The sequence below is a fragment of the Metschnikowia bicuspidata genome (assembly GCF_001664035.1).
Source record: "Metschnikowia bicuspidata var. bicuspidata NRRL YB-4993 chromosome Unknown METBIscaffold_4, whole genome shotgun sequence".
Classification (NCBI taxonomy): Eukaryota; Fungi; Ascomycota; class Pichiomycetes; order Serinales; family Metschnikowiaceae; genus Metschnikowia; species Metschnikowia bicuspidata.
Window position 1 is genome coordinate 1006195 of NW_017387734.1, and position 14613 is coordinate 1020807.

Here is a 14613-nt window from a genome sequence, read left to right on the forward strand (position 1 = left end):
ACACTTGTGAAATACCTGATGAGAGCACGGACGTTCACTATTTTATTGTAGAGATTTTTGCTGGCGAGGTCACGTGCAGAGTGCGTGGTGTGCTTGCCGTGGCTGGCTCCCGCACGAAGACCATCACAATAGCTTGAATCCTTTTTTCACTACCTTCATTTGGAACATCAAATAATTATTTGAGATTTCTCGATAGTGCTGTAAGTATCACACATGCATTTTATTATGAAAAACTGGATTTCACAGTTTGCCTTGGGAAACGTCTCTTATTGAGACGTGTAAATTCAAGTGATATGTAGCACAGTAAGCACCTTTGAAAAATTTATGAATGCCTGAGACTTAAATTCTTTTTAGTGGTTTCATAAATCTGAAAAAATCAAAATTTTGCTTCACATCTTCAATGACTCACAAAACTTGTCACTATATTTTCAAAAGTGAAATTTGGTCTACATCGGCAATGGACAACACGAAAAGAATTTCCCTCGCCCTGAGTAAAAATTGAGTAAAAATACTGCCAAGCATATAGATATAAACCACTATTTATCTCTCTGGAAATGGAAGCACGAGCCTTCTTTCGACCTCGGTTTCCTTGTTGACCTCCTCTTCCCCATCGAACTTGAGTCTCACTGTGCCGTCTTTCTTATGACCAACGACTATTGCAGGATAGAACGTTGTGGTCTCGGGATACCGAGCAAGAACTTTTGAGTTGTATGAGTATGCTAGTAAATTCGGGGCTTCACTTCGCAGAGGAATAGGCAATATTTCTTTGTACGTTGCTTTGAACTTTTGTCCCGGATTGTTATTTTCATCAGGCTCGGGATCTCTGATTTCATACTTAGTACCGTCAGCCAAGATTTTGGTAACCTCACATTGGATCCACTCGTCCGAATGACGATTTTTTAGCTTGTACGCAACTCCCGAGCCTAGAATTATCGGTTCACCGGAGTCATACTTAGACACCCAAAACAGCCTACCCTGATTAGCAACTCCCTTTTTAGTATTTCCTCTACCCAATTTGCCACCTACCAGCCCTCGAGATGGTCTCCCCGTGGTCGATGCTTGGATCTTCTGCTGTTGTTGTTGTTGTTGTTGTTGTTGTTGTATCTTTTCGGCGGCTGATATGAGTGTCTGGAGATTTTCTTGAGATGTAGATATTATACGCTTTGCCGTACCAATATTCTGAAGATGATCGTTGATGTCCTCCTTAAGCTTCTCGAGGTCGGCCTCATTAAGAGAGTCTAGCTTGTGCTCGTCGTTTTCGCGGTTCAATTCGTCGAAAGAAAGAGAGTCATTTGCATTACATATATCTTGAAGAGATGATACAACAATATCCCAGTAGCCGTTCATAGTCTCTGCCGCCATGATTCAACTCGCTCGTGAATTTGAAAATCAGCTTACACCTACAAGATGGGGCTGATTATGCACGATGTGAGTTGTGCTCCGCGACCCGCGTTTCATGGTGATGTATGGGTGCAAGGAAAACAAAACCCAGATAGGGGAAAAGCCTTGATGATTATAGTTTAACGAAAAAATAGTTTGGATTAGCTTCTCAACATCAGGGTAATATGACTGTTTCACATGATATGCGGCTGATTTTGTTTTCTTCCATTTACTTGAGCTGTGACCTGTTTCTCTACGCGCTTTTGAAATATCGCTCAGACCATCCCGTCCATTTTCATCATCATCACCCAGCTTATGTACATGTTTGAAGATCGTGGGAATATATAGCATAAGTTAAAAGAATCTTCTTTTTCAAGAAGTAGCTTGTTACTACAGACAAACTGGAATTTAAATCTTTATTCTTCATATTTCTTTGAAGCAAAAACAAAATAATATTAAGGAAGTGAATGACAGAATTTTTTAATTTATCTAACATTTCTTATGCATGTAGGAAGTAACCGAGGGGACAATACCCCATGCTCAGTGATTTTTTAGTAGAACAATTGAAAAATTGTGCAAACATCTTGCAATCCTTTTTGCATTTTTTGCATTATGTCTAGTTCCTTGTGCCCTTTCTCCTGCCAAAGGGACTTCGCGTTTTTTTACATGTGTCTAAAGGTCTTGCCCCGCAACAAGTCGTTTTCCATGTAACCCCAATTATGCAAACATTCCTATTTATAACGTTCGACAGCCTCCAAATAATTTCCTCAATCGCCATTCTACGGCAGATTCACACCCGAAGATCTATCTACGCGCTCTCAATCGACTTCACGTTATACTCATGGGTTTGGGCCTTTACGCATACAATTGCCAACTGCTTATATTCCTTTCTGCCCAATGTCTACGCTCAATACGCAAAAAGGTACCCTTTATCCCCGGAGATTCCACATTCAACCTTACTAACGGCTATGTGTTTTTTTCAGCTCATCTTATGCACAATTCTCGTCAACAAATGTTTCTTTGTATTCAAGAGCCAAGAGAAGTTGAGTGTTGTGTGTAAGACAGTAATGTTATTGTGTATTTCAGTCTTTTTACGATTTTCTTGGCTTTTCTGCAATGGCAAAGCGACCATAAATGTACTTGACCTCGCAGACTGTCTCCACAACATTGGTTCAGTAGCGTTGGCTTGCAGACTTATACCCCAAATCTCCTTAAACTGGTTTTTAGAAATCTTTTTGCTCAGCAACACATTTCTTACGTTACAGCTTTGTGCAGCTACATCTGGCATCGTTTCACTATTCATTGCCTATTCCTCAGGGTTACTTTGGTCGGAAATGCCTATTGGACTGCCTTGTCAAGCTGTGCTTGGGGCTACCTGGTGTGCGTCACTGGTTTTGTTGTTCCAGCGGAGTCACTACGGACAGAAACATAACATTCACAGATTCCAAAATTTGGTTTAAAATTCCACGAAAGCCTAAATCTAAAACATTTTACCTGGGCCTGCTGCAGAAATTTGTTGAGTCAGCTTTACTGCTTGGGCCTTCTCGTCTTTTTTGGCGACGCTCAATCCTTAATACAACGAGTGGATCGCACCCAGTTGAATACTTTTTCTTCTTTTATCAGGAGACAACCTACGTAATCGTCATGCAAAGAAGCCGACAATTCTCGACGGCTTGCAGGCTTTTGGCCAAAAAAACTGTCCAGACTAAACAAAAATATCTCGGTAGAGTCAGCAATAACTTATCCCTGGGTGTTGTGGGGCTCGCAAACGTGGGAAAGAGCACATTTTTCCAGGCGATCACGAAATCGACTTTGGGAAATCCAGCCAACTACCCTTTTGCCACTATAGATGCCGAGAAATCTCTTGTAGTTGTTGAGAGTCCCAAGCTAGACCAATTTCAAAAATTGTTTCAATCTGAGAAGAAGGTGCCCACGTCTCTCACGATCTACGACATCGCAGGGTTAACTAGAAACGCGGCAAGTGGACAAGGGTTGGGAAATAAATTTCTTTCTGATATAAGACAAGTTGATGGAATTTTTCATCTTGTACGTGGATTTAGAGATGACGAAATCACTCACATCGAGAACAGCGTGGATCCCGTCAGGGATATGACCATTGTCACTGATGAGCTTATATTGAAGGATTTAGACTTTATCGAAACGGCGCTCGAGAATGTTCATAAAAAGGAGAAGAAGCCTGGGAACGACAAGTCAGCTGTGAAGTTCGAAATTGATACTTTGGAAAAAATCCTGGAGCTTCTTTATTCTGGGAGAAAAGTTGCATCCGAGGAATGGACTGAGGAAGAGATAGATGTTATAAACGCTCTCAATTTGTTAACAGCGAAGCCCACTGTCGTATTGCTCAACGTGTGTCCAAATGACTATGTGAATCATCAAAACGAGTTCATGGAGGCTGTTCAGAATTGGATCCGGGAAAATTGTCCTCAGGATAAATTAATGTTGTTTTCTGCTCAATATGAGAGCCAGTTGAATGAACTTGAAGGTAAGGAACTTGCGGATTTTGTCAAGGAATACGATTCTAAACCCAGTGCCATGGCCCGTATTGTTGACGCTATTCGGGAAGTTCTCCACTTGATATCGTTCTACACGTGTGGACCAAAAGAGGCTCACCAGTGGTCTATAAGAGAGGGATCCACAGCACCCGAGGCTGCAGGGGCGATTCACACGGACTTGCAAAACACCTTTATTTCTGCTCAAGTTTACAAATGGGATGATGTCAAGAATGAGCCCGGGCCCCTAGACGAGGCTTCACTAAAAAGTAAGGGCAAACAATTGAGAGTAGGAAAGGCGTATGTCGTTGAGGACGGGGATGTCATGGTAGTAAAAGCAGCGAAGGGCCGAAAGTAAAGGCATTAACTGTGACTTGTATATAGACAATCATACCAGGTTATTTGACAACTCCACTAGGATCGACCTCCTATTTAGAATGCAGGCGAGTTGTTTACCCAAAATCACCTCAACGGCTTTTAATCATGCCTTCGTTTCCAGTGAGTTGATTGCTTAGAATATGTCTTGACGAACTCAATTCGTGACGGCTTTTTTATGCGTGTTCGAATTGCATTTTTGTATCTGAAGAGCTCCAGATTTCCAGATTGTTTGGGCACCCAACATTTCTTATCTCGGTGCGCGTTGTTATTTGTTATTCTTCGGAAGCAAGACGAGCTTTACCCTAAGAAGGAAAGAAGCAGTCGGTTATTTCTTTAAATAAATGACTCAGGAAAACTAAAAAGATAATCTGTATATTATTTGATTGTGATTTATGTGAAACAGAAAGTAGCTCTGCTTTCAAGTCCAGTTGTCTCGATTAGTCCTTGGTGACACAAAATTTGCTTCTTCAATTGATAGCTTAATATTGCCCCACAAACCAAGACTGACGCGTATAAGTAGAGAAGGCAGACCATTGTTGAATTAAAAGAGGGTGTCTAAAAAAAATATAGTATTATGAATAAAGGTGTGGTGTACTCTTTCGAACTCTCGTCATATCTTTGACGTCCTACAAAAACTAAATACCCTGTGTGCCCACGCTTTTATGTTTTTTTTTTTCTCAACATGCATACATCTACATATTCGTCGACAAAAAATTTACCATGCTTAACCGAAATTCAAACTCAGAAAGTCATTATTTCTTCAGATCTGCTAATAGGTACATACGAATCATTGAAAATATTGCGCCCAGCGGAATTGTACTGAGCTTGCCTGCCTGTTCGCGCAACGCCTTATCTCATCCAAACGGCGCGGACACTGACGATGATTTCTGCCTTTCCTCCTTTTTCCTCCACTATCTAAGTGTGGTCCTTTTGAATCAAGAAACCCCAAGATATCCCGTGAACTACATTATCTCGCAGAAAAAAACTAAAAAAGGAAAACTCCTAAATCTCTATCACTTTCCCATTGATTCTTCTCTCGTCTAAATCTTGAACCTATTTTGCGTGAACACTCAAAACACTTATCAAGACAACAGAACACAGGCAAAAATCTGATTATCGAGATTTTTGGGTGGGATTTTCTCTATGATACTGAGAAGCATATCTGCAATAATCACCCCGAGCCGTCAGAGAATGATCGGGTCCATTTATAATTACGTTTTCGGACGCTCTACTGTCACCGAACAACACAGACAGTATGCCACAAACAACCCATCATTTACCCCAAGTATGACAGCAAGTTTCCACCCCAGACTAGCCACTATTTTCCAACAATTAGATGCTATTGCCCCACGCTTTGCTGTCAAGGGTTCGGACATCCATATTATCCTGCTGCCTGCTCTATTTTATAACACACTCAAAGAGAAAATCAGTGAAGCCAAGTCCAGAATTTTCTTAAGCTCGCTTTACGTCGGTCAAACCCAAGAAGAGCTTGTCGAGTGCTTAGCGGAGGCATTAACAAAAAATGAAAACTTGAAGTTGCATATTTTGACTGATGCCTTGAGAGGCACGAGAGAAGCCCCCAACCTGCGATGCCTGGCTCTGTTGCTCGTGAGTTTGGTGGAAAAATTTGGTAAACATCGGGTTGACATTCGTATGTACCATACACCACATTTGGCTGGGTTTAAGAAAAACTGGGTACCGAAGCGTGCGAACGAAGGTTTTGGATTACAGCACATGAAGTTATACGGTTTTGATGATGAGATCATATTGAGTGGGGCCAATTTGTCTGAGGATTACTTCACAGACAGACAAGACAGATACTATGTGTTTAAAAGCAAGAAGATGACCGACTACTACTACAAAGTTCAAGAAACAATCTCGTCCTTGTCTTATCAATTGGTCACCACAGCCCATCCAAAAGGATTTCAGAACTTTAGATTAACGTGGCCTACTTCTAATAAGTCTTGCGAGCCGGACATGAATCTTCAGAGATTCATCAGTGACTCGTCTTTTCTTTTAGAGCCATTACTCAAACAGCATACGCTTGGATCTTTGGACGTATTTGATGATACTGAAGAATTCGACACCATTGTGTATGCTGTTTCTCAGTTCACACCACTATTGCACCCTTCCAATGACTTATCCACAGAAAAGCCTACAATTCTTCGACTCTTGTCATACTTGGATTCCCCCAAGATTAAGTGGTGGTTTACTGCCGGCTATTTTAACATGCTTCCGCAAATCCAGGAACGATTCTTGAACGGGCAGGCTCAAGGTACATTGATTACTGCGTCAGCAAAGGCCAACTCTTTCTACAAGTCATCAGGTATCTCCTACTACATCCCGGAGGCATATTTGTTGATAGCCAAAAAATTCTTGGAAGAGGTGCACAAAAGAGGAAAGCAAAATTTGATTAAATTGTATGAGTGGCAAAATGGAGTTGTGAACACGACGGGGGGTTGGTCTTACCATGCCAAAGGTATATGGCTTTCTGTGCCCGAGGAGGATGTTCCTTCGATTACAGTGATTGGCTCTTCTAACTATACAAAAAGAGCATATAGCTTGGATTTGGAGAGTAATGCAGTGGTCATCACTAAAAATTCTGCTTTGAAAGAGCGAATGAGGCTGGAGATTGACAATTTGATGACTTATGCTTATGAGTTGAAATTATCGGATTTCGCGCCAAAACTACAGGACACACGAGACCATGAGCCAAAAGTAGATACACAGGGCAATACGATAGCTCCGCCCCAAACGTTTGCAATTGATGAGGACAGGAGAATCAGCTACAGGGTTCACTGGGCCTTGCGTCTCATAGGTGATAAACTATAGCGCATGAAAATATATTGACAATATACATTTATAAAGATGATATGAATAATTATTCTGACCCATTTTCGATCGTGTCATGAGTGACAACATTGACAAACGAATCAGGTATCACATTTCGATCCGTTTCGCCGTACTGAGACATAATATATTAAAAGTCACTACGGACTTCATCTAATGAATGAAGAGAAATATATCCGTATATATGTTCAGATCAATGAGGCTAAATATAAGGCAGACATGTTATTGGACACAGCCTGGAAAGTCTCTCTTGACACGCATCAGTTTACGGATTGAATGCTATGTCATTAATTCCAAGAAAAAGTTCCCTGGCTTCTTTTTCCAGTAGATCTTTTTTGATACATCCATCTGATTAAAGGAACGAAGCCATACAATAATAAATGAAAAACGTCTGACGCCTCCCAGATACATATTTGAGGTGAAAACTCGGCCCGTCCCCCTTGGTTAATGACGACCTGGACGGTAATCTTGACAAGCATCTGTTTCCGTATTGGATATTACCTCATAGTTTTCTAATAAATCTCCTGCAGTCGTCAATTCAACTCAGATAATTGGAGCGGACTCAAGGAACGCCTTTCCTGCGACTTGCCACATCCTCGATTGTATACATTGAAGATTGTGGTGATGAACCAATTTTAATTTGTTGAGTTTTACAAAGAGTTGTCGAACAGAGTCAAATCTTAGCTCTTGCCAAAAAGTATTTGGAAATTTCACATTTCTTATACACATGGCTAAGGAAAGCGTCTGTGATGTGTCCATTGTTTCAGACTTGGTGTGTGCAAAGATGATGTTTGGCTGTGTCATGGAGATTTTTTTCTTTTAGAACAAAAACCATATCATAGGGTGTCATTTGAGGGATGTAAGAGCCCACCACTAACCAAAAACTATAAAGAGATAACCTATAGTAGATCGCCACATTGTCTCAGATGAGAAGGCGCGAACACCAATACACGAATTCTACCAAAGAGAATGGACTCCTTTCAAAAAGAAGTCTGCCCCTAACCAATGCCAATCATTTGAATAAAATAAACTAAATTTCATCGCCAATAGTATATGTTTTCCCAAGGGTCCGTGACCACAGCTCATTTAACAAGGCGGCAAGTCGTACATTTGTCTTTGCGTCCTGGTACCTTAGCGAATAAACCCTGAGAACGACTTTTTTTTTTTTTGGTAGATTCATCTGATTAAAGGGGCAAAACTATATAACGAATATATATAAAAAACCTTTAAACAGCTCCCAAACAAACTATTCTACGTTTCTAATCAGAGGAGATAGCATCTCCATTAAGTGCATTGGGGCTTGAAAGACGATCTTTTGCCACCAAAAGTGCACAATCTCACACTCATTGTAGATGTGTTTTTTTTTATCATATTATAGAGTGTCACTGGAGAGTAATGTTAAATCATTTTGTATAGCGTATCATCCTTATGCAAGGACAATGCTAATCTTCTCTTTATTGTTAAAGTTGACAGATGTACCATCGCGAACGATAGTGTGGGTTAGCTTCTGATCGCTGTAGCAGCGTTTCAAACACAACCTGTATTCGAGTTCGGACTCCCCGCTTCATTATCATTAAAAAGGAACATAGGAGCCGTGACTATACAGATGGATGACGGAGAGAACCTTTTGCACCAACCATTCTTGTTTGTATAAATTTTTCCAAAATTTCCTCTAGCGTTTCATCGCCTTCACTTCGGGCCAGATCGCAAGGAGATGTCCCAGGCAAGTGGCAGTGGAGCCTACTTAATGGTTCTCATTAGGTAGCATTGTGGGTTTTAAAACATCTCGAATTCTCAATCATCAAAAATGAAACTAGCTAGAGTTTTGGTCTTAGTACCTCGCTTTGTTTTGAGGATACTGTCAACAAATACCAACATTCGCCAAATCCGTGATAGTTTAGTGGCTAGAATTACCGCTTGTCGCGCGGTAGACCGGGGTTCAATTCCCCGTCGCGGAGTTTTTTTAAAACCGAACCTGGCCGTTTCCTGCGCCTCTGGAGATGTCGTCAATGATGTACTTGTTTTAGAAGTATAAACATGATATCAATCGCGTATTTATACTTGGCATGTACTTGAGTACTGTAAAACTTTTATATGAAAACTTTATCCACCAAAAAAGAAGAAAACGAAGTACGCGCCAACATTTATCATGAAAAGGTACGACTATGATATAATTGAAGGTCTCTAAAAGGAGGGTGTTTTGTGAAGTTGTAGACTAGGGTGTGAGTTTGAAGATTATGATCAGTCTTGCAGCTTGAATTTACGATCACTCATAATCATCAAATATTGTCATCTTGCTAAAGCTCTTCTCGCCCATAGCTAGCCGCAGTTCGTAATGGACATCAAGTCTCAACCTATGGCGTGGGCAGGCAGCAAACTATCGCGGCGTATATTACAGCACGTTGAGGGATTTTGTATTATAGAACTCGACTGTGCGCGTACCCCGTTCCAGAAAATACACCCAGTGAAAAAAACAAATCTCAGTTAGCAGTGTTTAACAGCATTTGAGCACTACAGTCATGTCATTTCTTAGCCAGGGGCTTATAGCTCAAGTTGGGACTTCTATCAAGGCTCCATCAGGGGCTTTGGTTCACATTCGTACAGCTACAAAGAAAGTCTCGGGGTCCAAAACTAACAAGAATGATTCTGCTGGTAGAAGATTGGGACCTAAGGCATACGAAAATCATTTCGTAAAAACTGGTCAGATTATTATGAGGCAAAGAGGTACCAAAATACACCCGGGTGAAAATGTCGGGCTTGGTAGAGACCATACAATCTTTGCTTTGGAGCCTGGATATGTTCGGTTCTACTTGGATCCCTTTCACCCATTGAGAAAATATGTTGGCGTAGCATTGAGAAAAGATATTCAGTTACCAAAACCTCATTTCGACCCACGAATCAGAAGATTTGGTTACAAACCCTTGGATCCAAAAAGAGCTGAGGCCGAGATGGCGAGGATGTCAAGAAAAGAACTTCTCGCGCAACCTGAGTTGAAGAAAAGAGCAGAAGAATTTGCTAAAGAGACATCTCTGAAGATTTCTGCTTACTCTGCCTGTATCGCAGAGTTGCTCCCGTACACTGGTGAGAATGATCAGATTTCAGGTGCGACTAGATTGCTTTTTATCGCCAGAAAATTGGCCTTGAATGAAACATACGCTTATGCCAGTGAGCAAGCCACATTCAATGTTGTTCACGAACTAGTTTTACTGAACAAAAGGGGTGAAATTTCTAAAGAAGAACTTAATGAGAAAACTGCAAGCTATATAGCTTTTGCCAAAGACTTTGACTCCAAAATTTCCGTTGACTTTACTGGCGCAGTACACCCCTACTACAATGATGAATCCAGAGCTGCCAAAGCTCATGAGATTAGAGAAAAATTGAAGGAGTTCAAGGAGAAATTGATTGGACCCACTGAGAAATCTCAGATCAGCGATCTTATCTCAGAAGCTGGTATTTTTGATAAAGAAGAGCGTCAAACGTTGACAAGTCAGTACTTGCCCAAGGTTTTACCCGAGTCTGTTCCAGGTACTGTCATCGAAGGGGTTTCAAGCAAGAAGATTCCGAAGAACGCTGTTGCTGTTCGCACGTTCGATTCAAAGAACCGTACAGTGGCGACTGTCCTCAGAACCAAAGATGCATTCCTTCAGTAAATACCATGACTATCTGTACATATTTCCCTATTTAGGCGATTCGAATATACTGTCGTTTATCAATCGTTGTCTAGCGTCGACTGTGACAGGGGCAATGACAATCACAAAAATTCAGATAAAAGTCACCTTCAAGTGCCGGATTTTAGGCTATCTACCGTCATGGGGCCCCGAAAGAGATCAAATACGGTGCAATCACAGAGTGTCATTGTACGAGCTGTCCATCTTCACAGCGTAATGTAATCGATATTATTGAAATGGAAGAGACGCTGAAAATTCTGGATACGCTTTGCGACAAACAATTAGACATTTTGGCCATTGAGAAGTCAACGTTTTCAAGGCATGAGACAGGAGCACAAATCCCAAATAGGGGAGAGGGGGTATATCCTGGTGTATTATTAGGCCCCCTTGTTCTGTGGCATAACTTATCAGATTTGATTAGGTGAGAAGCACAAATCAAATATTAATGTAAAATAAAAATTATCTTACCCCTATCTTCAAAAAAAGCATTCACCACCCACAAGAAAAGAATCTGACTAAATCGTGGTAGAAAAAGTCTCATTTTTGCGGTCGTATTCGATTTGCTGTCGCGGGTACATATCTCAAGCAGGACAGCTCTTAATCAGCGAGTAAGATTTCCTGAACAGGAAACGCGAGTGTAATTTCGCATAGCTATATATATATCCCGCGGTTGTCGACATATAAGAAAGAGCCGATAAGGTGTGGAAAAGTTCTTGCTGTCGGCACCGTAACCAAGAAGTGCACGAAAACAATGATTGGCCTTCCTCTCGATGATGGGCCCGTGAATAAAAAACAGTACGGAGCAATCGGTGCCACAGCTGCGCTTTTGCTCATTGTGCTCTTCGGTACGAATTTGTTTTCTATTTTAAAGATATATATGGTCCCTGTCAGTGACAAAGATATATGCACCATTTGGGATATACAGAGACCGGCTTCGTATGAATCTAACCGGTCGAGTGTCATTGACATTCTTCATTCAAAAGATTACAGACTTTCTTCTGCGGAGGCTCTTTCAGGCATGGTTCAGATCGATACTCAGGTTTTTGACGATCCTCCCCTGGTGGATGAGGCTCCAGAATACTGGCTGAAATTTGAGAACTTCCACAAATATCTCGCCAAAACGTTTCCAGCTGTTTATAAAAATTTGGAAGTCACTCGCGTCAATACGTATGGGCTTGTTTTCGTGTGGAAAGGGGCTGATGACTCATTGAAACCAGTCATGCTTGCCGGCCATCAAGACGTTGTCCCTGTGCAAAAGGACACGTTGAGAGACTGGACATATCCCCCTTTCTCGGGTCACTATGACGGTGAATTTGTGTACGGGCGTGGAGCTGCTGACTGTAAGAACGTTGTACTGGCAATCTTCGAATCTTTGGAGCTTTTGTGCAAAGAAAACTTCCGCCCCGCACGGTCAATTGTTGTTGCTCTAGGATTTGACGAAGAGGTATCAGGATACAATGGTGCACGTTTTATCGGCCAGTACTTGGTCGAAAGATTTGGCGAAGACTCCTTCTATGCGATTATAGATGAGGGTTTTGGACTCACTGTGGACGAAACTACCGGCAGAATTGTTGCTATGCCTGGCACTCGCGAAAAAGGATACATGGATATTTGGGCAGAGCTTATCACCCCAGGCGGGCATTCTTCGATTCCGCCAGATCACACATCCATTGGGATTATGGGAGAGTTGCAAATGGTAATTGAGAAAGATCAATTTGCCCCAGTTTTTTCCCCAGAGAACCCAACATTTGATTACATGCAATGTCTTGCAAAACATGCTGGGGGATCGATGAGCACAAAACTTCGTAAGTCTATTTTGCGTGCTGGTTTTGACAAGCTTGCAAACTCTTATGTTGTGGAAGTTTTGACTAATATAAAAGCTACTAAGTTTTTAATTCTGACTTCGCAATCCATGGACATTATTTCCGGTGGTGAAAAAGTTAATGCATTACCTGAAAGTGTTAAATTACTCACGAACCACAGAATTGCGATCGAGAGCAACGTTGAAGACGTTATGAATCACTTTATCAAACGAGTGGTTGAAGTTGCGAAAAGACATGGACTCGGTGTAAAATCGGGTGATACAACGATCATTGAATCATCTGGAAATGGTGAGTTTAATGTCAGAGATTCGGGTAAAAACTTGGAAGTTGCACCACGTACACCAAACAACGACAATGTGTGGAAAAGTCTTGCTGGTGTGACCAGGCACATATATGAAGATCTTGTATTTCCTGATATGGCAGAGCCATTAATTGTGGCACCAGCAATCATGACAGGAAATACAGACACGAGACACTATTGGACTCTAACCAAAAATATTTTTCGCTATACTCCATTTTTTTCTAGAAGCTACACTGAGGAGTACAAAGTCCATAGTGTGGACGAAAAAATGAGTTTAGACAATCATTTGCGGATTGTCGCTTTCTTCTATGAATATTTGCAGGTGGTGGATAACAAGGAGACGAAAACGAGTAGCAGGTTCAGAAATTCAATGCAAGTTTAACAAAGAAAACGAGTAGCAGGTTCAGAAATTCAATCGCTCAAGAATTTGTAAATTTAATCAACATTCTTAGATCATTAGCCTCTTGATGGAAACCGCTTCAATGTCGGGATGCAAAAGGTTGTAAATGATGAAGATAGTCTCCTTGTTGCCGTTGGATTTTATATAAGATTTGCTTCAAACGTATTGATAGTGTCTAGTAGCCACATTCATTGATGAGAAAAAAGAGACTCTACAGAAACAATATTATGTCATATTTGTAGGTGAAATTGACAGGCGCAACTATCCAGATGTTGTTTTTCCTGGAAATCGCATTAAAGAAATTAGAGCCCAAATAAAATGTCGGGCCGTTTTCGCATCATTATAACATCCGAGATTATCACACGCCACCAACAATAGCTAACCTTAAATATTGTCATACCTGAGAATTCTTGCGGCAGCCTCCTTACCGTAGCTCAATTTCTGGTGTCTGTTGTTACCAGCTTCAGGTGTGGTTCAAGTTCAACTTGAAATGATTTTGAATAACTACCCCTGAAAGGGGGACAGAGATGCAAGTTGCAATCAGGGCAATCCACAAATAAGCATTGGTATATGAGCACATCCCAGATATCGCTCAGTTCAGCTGGGCTTCTTCAAATTCAGTCGCAACTGAAGTAATCTTCAATGTCAACATTTATGTATATGCATATTCACAGAAGGTGGAGTATGTGACACGAATACCAGGAATCCACAAGACAACAAAGTCCCCAAAAATACTTTCACCAACATATTAAAGCACTAGCCAGCAAAAGCTAAGAAAATGCGGCCAGGCGTCTCGTGTCACGGGCCTCCCATTCTTTGACTTATTCTACACCAACGACTCCATGTAAACGTTCATTTGCTATTCTAAAGTACAAAAAATATCAGGAAGATGCAATATACCTAGCTGATCTCCTTCTTTTCCAAAGGATTGTATCTCAAAAACTTTTCGATTAAATCGACGTGAGTCAACACCATTCTTCTGCAGCAGTATCTCTTCAATTTGAGCTGATCCAAAGCATCACCCTCAGTCAAGGTCTCGTCTTGCAATAACGTCAAATATGTCTCCCATTTGTCCCCAACGACCTTGCCGCATGAGAAGCACCGGATAGGAATGATCATTGCGTTATATGTTTTTCAGGCGAGGGTGCAGAGGAACCTTGAACGCGCTACTTTTTCAATGTGTTTTTTTGGCCCGCACAGATGTCCTGCCTCTTCGGCTCACGCTGAGGTAATGAGAAGAGACCAATATCACACGGGATGCACGGGTGTGAGGCTACTCGCATCGCATCTTAGCAGGGCCTCA

At 41.3% G+C, this 14613-nt stretch overlaps 8 protein-coding genes and 1 non-coding gene across 9 annotated transcripts; 6 read left to right on the forward strand and 3 right to left on the reverse strand.

Moving 5' to 3' along the window:
- Positions 1–339: 339 nt before the first annotated feature.
- On the reverse strand, positions 340–1422 carry METBIDRAFT_32508 (uncharacterized protein). The gene has a single exon (XM_018856064.1). The coding sequence runs from the start codon at positions 1360–1362 to the stop codon at positions 541–543; it is 822 nt and encodes a 273-aa protein (XP_018711036.1). The 5' UTR covers positions 1363–1422; the 3' UTR covers positions 340–540.
- A 595-nt stretch (positions 1423–2017) lies between these two features.
- METBIDRAFT_200338 (uncharacterized protein) lies at positions 2018–2932 on the forward strand. The gene has a single exon (XM_018854923.1). It carries the CDS (start codon positions 2100–2102, stop codon positions 2838–2840), a length of 741 nt encoding a protein of 246 aa, XP_018711037.1. The 5' UTR covers positions 2018–2099; the 3' UTR covers positions 2841–2932.
- A 92-nt stretch (positions 2933–3024) lies between these two features.
- METBIDRAFT_44335 (uncharacterized protein) lies at positions 3025–4248 on the forward strand (the record flags this gene model as incomplete). Its single annotated transcript, XM_018857778.1, has 1 exon — positions 3025–4248. The coding sequence occupies one exon, from the start codon at positions 3025–3027 to the stop codon at positions 4246–4248; it is 1224 nt and encodes a 407-aa protein (XP_018711038.1).
- Positions 4249–5008: 760 nt separating this feature from the next.
- PEL1 (CDP-diacylglycerol--glycerol-3-phosphate 3-phosphatidyltransferase) lies at positions 5009–7210 on the forward strand. The gene has a single exon (XM_018854925.1). It carries the CDS (start codon positions 5412–5414, stop codon positions 7098–7100), a length of 1689 nt encoding a protein of 562 aa, XP_018711039.1. The 5' UTR covers positions 5009–5411; the 3' UTR covers positions 7101–7210.
- Positions 7211–7229: 19 nt separating this feature from the next.
- METBIDRAFT_32511 (uncharacterized protein) lies at positions 7230–8001 on the reverse strand. Its single transcript, XM_018856065.1, has one exon. It carries the CDS (start codon positions 7920–7922, stop codon positions 7662–7664), a length of 261 nt encoding a protein of 86 aa, XP_018711040.1. The 5' UTR covers positions 7923–8001; the 3' UTR covers positions 7230–7661.
- Positions 8002–9004: 1003 nt separating this feature from the next.
- On the forward strand, positions 9005–9076 carry METBIDRAFT_t162. The gene has a single exon. It is a non-coding gene; the product is annotated as a tRNA-Asp (tRNA).
- Positions 9077–9637: 561 nt separating this feature from the next.
- Positions 9638–11247, forward strand: MRP7 (mitochondrial 54S ribosomal protein bL27m; the record flags this gene model as incomplete). The annotated part of the gene is made up of 1 exon (XM_018858300.1): positions 9638–11247. The coding sequence occupies one exon, from the start codon at positions 9638–9640 to the stop codon at positions 10766–10768; it is 1131 nt and encodes a 376-aa protein (XP_018711041.1). The 3' UTR covers positions 10769–11247.
- A 242-nt stretch (positions 11248–11489) lies between these two features.
- METBIDRAFT_57686 (Gly-Xaa carboxypeptidase) lies at positions 11490–13531 on the forward strand. The gene is made up of 2 exons (XM_018858301.1): positions 11490–13252; positions 13296–13531. The coding sequence occupies exons 1-2, from the start codon at positions 11538–11540 to the stop codon at positions 13306–13308; spliced, it is 1728 nt and encodes a 575-aa protein (XP_018711042.1). The 5' UTR covers positions 11490–11537; the 3' UTR covers positions 13309–13531.
- A 679-nt stretch (positions 13532–14210) lies between these two features.
- On the reverse strand, positions 14211–14429 carry METBIDRAFT_43785 (DNA-directed RNA polymerase core subunit; the record flags this gene model as incomplete). Its single annotated transcript, XM_018857698.1, has 1 exon — positions 14211–14429. One exon carries the CDS (start codon positions 14427–14429, stop codon positions 14211–14213), a length of 219 nt encoding a protein of 72 aa, XP_018711043.1.
- Between the last annotated feature and the right edge of the window lie 184 nt (positions 14430–14613).

Excerpts from the sequence above, each read along its gene's own strand:
- METBIDRAFT_32508 (XM_018856064.1), bottom strand. The coding sequence starts at position 1,362 with ATGGCGGCAGAGACTATGAACGGCTACTGGGATATTGTTGTATCATCT.
- METBIDRAFT_200338 (XM_018854923.1), top strand. The coding sequence starts at position 2,100 with ATGCAAACATTCCTATTTATAACGTTCGACAGCCTCCAAATAATTTCC.
- PEL1 (XM_018854925.1), top strand. The coding sequence starts at position 5,412 with ATGATACTGAGAAGCATATCTGCAATAATCACCCCGAGCCGTCAGAGA.
- METBIDRAFT_32511 (XM_018856065.1), bottom strand. The coding sequence starts at position 7,922 with ATGACACAGCCAAACATCATCTTTGCACACACCAAGTCTGAAACAATG.
- METBIDRAFT_57686 (XM_018858301.1), top strand. The coding sequence starts at position 11,538 with ATGATTGGCCTTCCTCTCGATGATGGGCCCGTGAATAAAAAACAGTAC.